Below are 8,893 nucleotides of genomic sequence, written 5' to 3'. Positions count from 1 at the left end.
GCTCCTTCTTTCCACAGGTTTTCAATATTCCTTCATTTTCTTCTTTTCACTCTTCTCATTTTTATTAATCTACAATATACCATTCTCTTCGCATGTTTCATTTATTTATTTTTTGATAATAATAATTGACATGTTTTATTTTATCATAATAACCTAATAATGATGAAGTAGTAATGTGTATGTGTATTATTTTTCGCAGATCGAGCTTCGGAAGTAAACAAAAACACTTAGATTTGGTTTTCAATTTCATTAATTAATTATTAGTTATTATAGTAATAATAATAACTAACAATAATTGAAAAGAAAAATGGCGAGCGCGTTGAATCTTCGTCATTACGGAGTGAAACCATATCTTCCAGTGACGTGGCGGCAGAGAAACGGTTCTGTTAGTGATGTTCATAGATTGTTTGTTTGGAACGATAATAATTACAACAAAACGGCGTCGTTATTGAAGGTCACGTGCAAGGTGACGAATGATGTGTTGGAGAAGCACGTGATTGAGAATGTTGGGGGAAAGTTGGTTATGAGTGATGAAACAATGAGTTATAGTTGTGTGATGAAATTTGGTGGTTCTTCGGTTGCTTCAGCTGATAGAATGAAGGAGGTTGTTAATCTTGTCTTGAGTTTTCCTGAAGAGAGACCTATTGTTGTTCTTTCTGCTATGGGAAAAACAACTAACAAACTTTTGCTGGTATTACTTTACTCTTTATTATTTTTATTTTATTTGCAAATATAAATTTTTTATTCATTGAATGATTTTAAATTGCGGTTACACCACAAATCTTTATATTTCGGGAAAATGCGGACAAATGCTGTTCATATGACCCTAATTGTGGCGGGAATGCCCTTGCGGCGACTTCAAAATTCATAATATTGTGGCTGCAATTTCTGTTACATACTGCAATTTAAAGCTGTGATTCATAGTATTTAATTTACATACATGATTAGTGTAAATGTTTTTTTACATTATTAGTTAACCGTAACTATGATTTTAAATTGCGGTTGAGGTTATGCTGTGAACATTTATGTTGTGGAAAAACGCGAGGTGCAATTGTAGAGACTTGAAAATCTTCAATATTGCGGATCACAAATTAAAATCATGATCATAATCATCTAATTCATTGAAAACATTTGACTTTTATTATAACTACTTCTAAAGTAATACTTATGAGTGGTTTTGATTTGTTGACAGTGTGAAAAGTGAAATATTTTTCACTTGATAGTGTATGTTGATTAATGTCTAGTTATAATTGCACTGAATAACTAACTCAGTTAAATGCTTATTTAATATTTATTATCATATACTATGAAGTATACGTAGACACATATGCAAACACCAAACCCGGTAGTAATAATTTGAAAAGAAAACAAAAGTAATTTTATGTAATCACTAGTTTTAGTGTTGATGGCAGTCTCAGACACTTAGACATCCCTTCAATGAATGTGAGTGCTAGATAAGTTCATTTAAGGGCTTATGTATAACATACTTATAATCAATGAGTAAATATATTTAAACTGTTTTCATCTAAGTTTTTTTTTTTACGAGTTATTATGTAGATTTTATAGAAATAAGTTAAAAACATCTTACGGACATGTCATAAGATATTTTCATAAGCTCTCACAAACACTTAGATACATGATGTAGTTAGTTAAATCCAAATAAAATGTAAATAAGTTAGTCCAAATGCATCCCAAATAAATACTACATTTTTCTTAATAATTTCTTTTATTAGAGATTCCTTTGTTTTCTGATGTTGAATAACTCTTTTCAAAGAAATGGGGTTGGATTTTTTTGTTAGGCTGGAGAAAAAGCTGTGAGTTGTGGTGTTACTAATGTCTCTGGTATTGAAGAACTTAGCTTTATAAAAGACCTGCATCTCAAGTAAGAGCAACGAGTTCCTTACTTCTTTTTTTGCTTTTGCAATTATGACAACTATTTATGGAAGAAAATCAATGAAAGTTCACTTTTTATTTTATTTTTAAAAGAGCTATAATATTTTCTCTTGATGTTATGTTCTTACCTACATCTCAGGACTGTGGATCAGCTTGGGGTGGACAGATCTGTTATTGAGAGTGAGTTATTTCCTTTATTCATAGTATAGATAATTTGATTGTTAGATTCGATGATTTCGGTATTTGTTTTTAGATTATGAAAATGTTCTTCTCAAATCATATCACCTGGTATGTTCTATTCTGTTCTGCAATAGCACTTGTAGGCTTATATGGCTTCGGAAAGTGCATTAGAATTTTTTGTTTGTTCAAAACATATACTTGCATATTTGTTATTGTTGTCTTCACTTCTTTAATGTAATAATTAAATCAACAATCAAGTTATATCAATGCACCCAGAATTTGTGAATTAAGAAGTTTATATGGTCTGTCTGATATGATTGTTTGGCATCTATTATGTCAAGCCAGTATGAATATTTATGGTCATATTTTTTAATAACCTAAAGCAGCAGCTACATTGTATATGCACTAGTTTCCATGATGAATTTCATCCTTGGGTGACCAACATGAAACTATATACCATAACTCTGATTGTTGTCACTGTAGAAATTGGCAGTTTATAGTATGAACTTGTTATGTCATACAATTTAAAGATCTTTTTGAATGATCAACAAAAAGTTATTGTTGATGGATCACATAATGGATCATAAATATAGGATTTCTTATGTTTACCTGGAATGTATGAAGATGAATGAATCAAATATCAAATTAAAGGTTATAATTGTATAAGACCAAGAAAAAGTATACACTCAGTTTTTAATTACAGTTGTTACCTTAAGATGTTACTGTATGTTTTCCATCTTGTTATATCAATCAGTGGACCTTCTTTCTTCTCCACATGGTTGCTCTGTAGTATCTTTATGTTTGTATTCATTTTGGTTTCTTAACTTAGTTTATGCACATGGAAATATTTGCAGAGCATCTGGAAGAATTGGAGCAACTTTTGAAGGGGATAGCGATGATGAAAGAGCTAACTAAACGGACTCAAGACTATTTAGTTTCCTTTGGAGAATGCATGTCCACTAGGATCTTTGCTGCATTTCTTAATACATTGGGTGTCAAGGCCCGCCAAGTATGTGCTTTTATTGCTTATTACATATTTTTTACGTTCTGTGGGTAACTCAAAGGGTGTTAGTATTTTTTTGGCTAATCATGCAGTCCAACTCTGAATGAAGTCATCAGGTTTTGATCTGTTGTCCCTGATCATAGTTTGTTGCTAATTTATTGGTCTGACAGTACGATGCATTTGAGATTGGTTTTATAACAACTGATGACTTCACAAATGCGGATATTTTAGAAGCAACTTATCCGGCTGTTGCGAAGAGATTGCATGGTGATTGGCTCTCTGATCCTGCAATTCCGATTGTTACTGGCTTCCTTGGAAAGGTAATTGTGTACCATGCTTTTTCTTCAGATATTTGTGTAACTAAAATGGTAATTTTCTGATGAAAAAAATGGGACTTTTTTTTTCTTCTCGAAGGCCCAGAAATCGTGTGCAGTGACAACACTAGGTAGAGGTGGCAGTGATTTGACAGCTACAACAATTGGGAAAGCACTAGGGTTGCCTGAGATCCAGGTTTGTGCATATAAAATAAAACACAGTTCTACATGTCATATTGGAGACAAAAAAGGAAAAAAAATTAATTTCAATCACTTATACAGGTATGGAAGGATGTTGACGGTGTCTTAACCTGTGATCCAAATATATACCCAAAAGCAGAACCTGTCCCCTTTTTGACGTTCGACGAGGCTGCTGAGTTAGCTTACTTTGGTGCTCAGGTATTATTGTATGTACTGATTCACTTATCGAGCTCTTATGACAAAATGCAATAATATCTCTCTTATGGTTTGAAAAATAATCTTGGATTCTGATTCTAGCTTGCATTCTTGGATCTGCTTATGTTTTGAATCATGCTTAGTTGATGTTACTTCATGATCCTCGTGGTTTTATTGATTTTCTTGTTAGAGAAAAAACTTATTATTGAGGAAATAGTAAGGGCCCATTTATTTTTGGTGTTTTCTTTTTCCATTTTCACAAATGAAATAAAAATTAAAGAAAATATTATGTAAGTTTTTGAAAATGAATTGTTTTCAGTGTGAAATGAACGGAATGAATTCTCTCTAGTCAACTTCCATCGTCTCTATCACAACTGAAAAAGGAAAATCCATAATCAAATGGTATTCCAGCCTCCCCCACATGGAAGTAAAAATTTTACCGGTCAAATATCGGTCATGGTGGCCCAATGGCAGATTGTGGTGGCAATTTTTTGACAACCGCCATGGCCAAATTTTGAAGGATGTCGGTACCATAGCGGCTAAAAATGGTGGATTTTTGCTATGGTCCACCATCTGCTACTGAAAACATTGCTCCAAACAAGTTATTCTTGAATTAGTTGCCAACAATGTAAGAGTAACCGGGATAATTGTTTTGAAACAACTCTTTGCAATAAATAGACAAGTAGCAGGCATAGAGAAGAAAGGACTGAGGCTGTGCATTTGAACTAATTAGAATGAGTGACACAAAAGAAATTTTTTTACAATCTGCTTTGTAAAACAAGTTCTGCACATATGTCTGTGCTATTAATAGTGTCACCCACACACATATGAAGTTCACGCCAACAAGCTTACACTTTCTTAATAGGTCATGTTGGCTAAGATTACAGAGTAGGAACAAAATGGTAAAACTTATGTACAATAACAACATGAAATTATCTTACTAGGTGCTGGAGACCAAATGATAAGATAATCATTGAAGGGAGATCTTCAAAGTTCATATTCCTGGGTGGATTTTAAGGTATACATAATCACACATTTTCAATTCTTGTCTTGATTTACCAAGACATGAGGAGGATCATGGGTGTGAAAGAACAAGATCTAACGTTTATCCATCATCCAAAGTGAAAACTAGAAACAAGGAAGCATTGTTGTAAAAAGGGTTAAATGGGAAATGGTGAATTATGCACATTGGATAGGCAATCGAAACAATAGAATCTTCAAAGGAAAAAACTTACACTTCCAAACTTTACAACCCAAAACTAATAGAAGTATCACATACCAACTTGGTATTTGAATCAGGCAAAACAATTGATATAAACTACAGAGATGAATTTCAAGGTATATTTACTGGATGGAAATACTAGTTTAAGAATTCATGGGGTTAGATGCTTCATCCCTGGAGAGTTGTTGAATTATAATCTCTAATTATAACTGGAAGCTGTTAAAAATTCCAGCTGTACCTCTTTTTTGTTATGCAGCTGTTGAGAAAAAGACAAATTATTTAAGGCTACAACATAGGGTCTCCATTTAATTTATGATTTTTTGTTCTGTTAATAATAATCTTATATATCAATTTTTCTATGTTGTTATCTAATTTATTATTACCTGTAGTGCTGTTGTGAGGAGCATGACTGTTGTGCATTGCATTTATTGGATAGACTTGCACCTTGTGTTATTAGAATAATCTTATTTATCGCGAGTTAGATAATTTATTTTCTGATTCACAGGTTCTGCATCCGCAGTCTATGAGGCCTGCTAGAGAAAGTGATATTCCAGTTAGGGTTAAAAACTCCTACAACCCTAAAGCTCCAGGTACTTTAATCACCAAGGAAAGAGATATGAGCAAGGTTTGTAGAATTTTGTACTGCAATAAAAGAGTAACTCATTCCTTTCTCAAAAAACGTTGCTCATTATTTTAAGCAAGACTGTCCAGTATTGAAGTATTCCATTTTCAATCTGCAGGCAGTATTAACAAGCATTGTTTTGAAACGTAATGTGACCATGTTGGATATAGTGAGCACTCGCATGCTTGGTCAGTACGGTTTCCTTGCTAAGGTGAGAGAATTAATGGCGCCAGATTTTTCATTGTTGTCGTCGAATGCCTTCCGGTTTTCATACTTCTCTACATGTATACAGGTGTTTTCAATCTTTGAAGATTTAGGCATATCAGTTGATGTTGTTGCTACAAGTGAAGTCAGCGTTTCCTTGACGTTGGATCCATCAAAGCTATGGAGCAGAGAGCTAATACAGCAGGCAAGTGTAAGACATTATGTTTACGTCAGGTTTTCATACTTCCTTGAAGTTGGCTAATAAAACCTAGTCTTGTTCTTTTACTTAGATAAATCCTGCTCAATAAGGTGTTAATTGCTTTACGATAGGTACTATGGTGTTTTTTGTTCCTCAGCCATGCCATAAATCTAATTGTATTTTTTTTTTGGCAGGAGCTTGACCATGTTGCTGAAGAACTAGAGAAAATTGCTGTGGTGAATCTCCTACAAAATAGATCCATCATCTCTCTCATTGGCAATGTCCAGAAATCATCATTAATTTTGGAGAAGGTATTATGCTCTCTTGTTTAAATATAATTCCATCCTTAATTTTTTGAAGTGTTTTATTATAGCATCATCATTATCTGTGCCTTTTTGTCTCTATCTTTTGCTCTATGTGGTGGACGTCATTTTGTTTACCCCTGGGTCCCTTGGGGTACTGTTGAGCTTGGAATAAAAATCCACAGCTTGAATTATCTGTTTTTCTTGAACAAGTTAACATCCAAGATTAAGTTCTTCTGCAATCAATCTACGTTCAACTATTTCTGTTGGTCACAAAAAAAAAACTACTAATTAACATTCTATTACAGGCATTTCGTGTTCTTCGAAAGCTTGGTGTCACTGTTCAAATGATCTCTCAGGGTGCATCTAAGGTATCCACTTAATCAACTCTATATTATTCACTTATTGTCCTATACCTGAAATTTCAGAAACTAAATTATCGATTCACTCAATTTATGCTTCAAGGGGTAATGATGGGAACATATTATCTTGTATTATGGATATGAAAATAGTTTAATTCTTATGTATTCTATGTTTTCTGTTTTGTTTTCGACAGGTGAACATCTCATTGGTTGTTAATGATAGTGAAGCAGAGCAATGTGTCAGGGCTCTCCATGAAGCTTTCTTTGAAAACGAGTTTTCCGAGTTACAGATGGAATACACAAATGGAAATGGTTCTGTTGATAAATTATCTTAGGAACAATTGTGAGGTTCAATTCTTTTTCTTGGAAGATATATTCCAATCTTAAATGCTAATGTCAACCAATTTTCGTCTCCTACGGTTGAGATGTAGCAATGGCAAATCATAAGTGTATACTAGTCTACTATTAGTATTACTAGAATAATCTTTAATTAGGAAGTACTTATTTCCTAGTTGAACTCCGAAATTATCAGTGTTTTGTTATTTTTTTTTAAATCAAAGGGCTAAGAATAAAAAAGTCTAATATTACTAGATATATTTACTATATTTTGAAAAACCATGGCATGCAAGAAGCTCCAGGAGATCCCTTCACTTCTATGTTGTTTTTAATGGTTGTGTGGTTCAAAGTGAGGGGATAAATTTTGAATAGTTTTTATTGTTTTGACGTCATCTAATCTTCTCCAAATCCCTAAAATAGAGGGAGAGTAAAATAAGTAGGAGGAGGTGTTACAGAATTTAAGTTCTTTTCGTTTTTAATTAGAAGTTAGTTAGGAGTTTGGTAAGAATTGGTTAGTTAATTACAGAGTTAGCTAAGCTTCTATAAATAAAGCTCTTGTACTCACATTCTCGTTATCTTTTACCAAACTGATGCTTTATGAGTTTTAATCTCAAGCTTTCAATGCTCTTTTGATCATTTCTCTTCTAAGTCTCAGATTACTAATAGGAGGGATTTTGGTCCCTTTCCCCTTCTTGAAAACTGAATTAAACTAAAAAATTTATAAATATTTCTTTCCCTCCATTTACCTACAACCAAACACACCCTTAAAAGTTGTATTTGATGATATTAACATTATTGGTGTAACCAATGTTATTGACATTATCTTGTTCATCGTAGAAGATGGGTGATTTATAATATTTTTTGGTTTGAAAGTACCTCAACTATATTGTTTTTTCTGTATTTTTTTTTTAAATAAGTGATTTTTACGCAACTCAATTTTTTCTTGTGCTTTTTTATTATCTCTTAAACTAAGTGTAATATTTTATTTTTTTGTCTTGTTGTGGTGTTCATTTTGTTCAAATTTACGGATTTACTTTGATCTAGTATAAATAAATTCAATTAATGACTTCAACGTCATCAAGTTGTAGATTTAGATACATAAATATTCTGATCACTTTAGTTTTGTTAATTTTGTAAGCATTTTTTCATTTTATACTACTAACTTGGATGATATGAGTTTGTTTGCGAATTGATCATTTTTGGTTTTGGCAAATTTGTATGTGTGTTGTTCTTGATCGGTATACTCTTTTAATTTAAATAGATAAATATCATTTTTTATGTCATACAAAAAATTTATAGTTCAGTTTTCAACTAGTTATATGGGTCCTTCAATATCAAATTATAATACTTTCATCTCTTTCTATAAACATTCATTGAGTGTTTCACATATATTAAGAAAAATGATTGAAGTAATAATTTGTATATTGTTATTAATAAATTGTCTATTGGGTATAAATATATTTAATGTTAATTTTTCACATTTTTAAATACACTAGTAGCATTAACAGTGGTAGATTTAGAAAAAGAATAATAAATACACATAATAATTCCCATAATGACTTATATTTGGAGACATACATTTTCAAATGATGGCTTATAATTAGAGACAAATGAAATATAAACTTCAGTAGTAAAAATAAATTTGCTACTGTATCTTAAAAATTAAGTAATAATATGTAAATCATAATGAAAAATTTGTTCTTATTATGAGATAATTCAATTTGTTTATTGATATAAGGTAGTAAAAATTAGATCGGACCGACTGATTCAATCAACTAAATTAAACACCGAAACTTTATTTGATCTTTTATATATATATATATATATATATATATATATATATATATATATATATATATA

The 8,893-nt window shown here is 31.7% G+C and overlaps 1 protein-coding gene across 2 annotated transcripts; it reads left to right on the top strand.

The window, feature by feature from the left end:
* LOC101512626 (aspartokinase 2, chloroplastic-like) lies at positions 1–7,291 on the top strand. 2 transcript variants are annotated; one of them, XM_004515348.2, is made up of 14 exons: positions 1–17; positions 200–691; positions 1,800–1,882; positions 2,033–2,073; positions 2,928–3,082; positions 3,247–3,396; positions 3,491–3,586; positions 3,673–3,789; positions 5,514–5,633; positions 5,749–5,841; positions 5,923–6,039; positions 6,228–6,344; positions 6,644–6,706; positions 6,892–7,291. In XM_004515348.2, exons 2-14 carry the CDS (start codon positions 308–310, stop codon positions 7,030–7,032), a joined length of 1,677 nt encoding a protein of 558 aa, XP_004515405.1. In that variant the 5' UTR covers positions 1–17; positions 200–307; the 3' UTR covers positions 7,033–7,291. The 2 variants fall into 2 exon arrangements, with proteins under 2 accessions (XP_004515405.1, XP_004515404.1); XM_004515347.2 differs by having other exon boundaries at positions 5,923–6,045.
* The last annotated feature ends 1,602 nt before the right edge of the window (positions 7,292–8,893 follow it).

The sequence above is a fragment of the Cicer arietinum genome, chromosome 8 (genome assembly GCF_000331145.2).
Source record: "Cicer arietinum cultivar CDC Frontier isolate Library 1 chromosome 8, Cicar.CDCFrontier_v2.0, whole genome shotgun sequence".
NCBI classification, from domain to species: Eukaryota; Viridiplantae; Streptophyta; class Magnoliopsida; order Fabales; family Fabaceae; genus Cicer; species Cicer arietinum.
The sequence above is the reverse complement of the archived record's forward strand: the minus strand, read 5'-3'. Positions and strand labels throughout refer to the sequence as shown.

What these genes read in the sequence shown, in the direction of transcription:
- LOC101512626 (XM_004515347.2), top strand. Translation starts at nt 308, where the DNA reads ATGGCGAGCGCGTTGAATCTTCGTCATTACGGAGTGAAACCATATCTT. An exon ending in CATCATTAATTTTGGAGAAG is followed by an intron (nt 6,345 to 6,643) that starts GTATTATGCTCT and finishes ATTCTATTACAG; the next exon opens with GCATTTCGTGTTCTTCGAAA. An exon ending in TCTCTCAGGGTGCATCTAAG is followed by an intron (nt 6,707 to 6,891) that starts GTATCCACTTAA and finishes TGTTTTCGACAG; the next exon opens with GTGAACATCTCATTGGTTGT.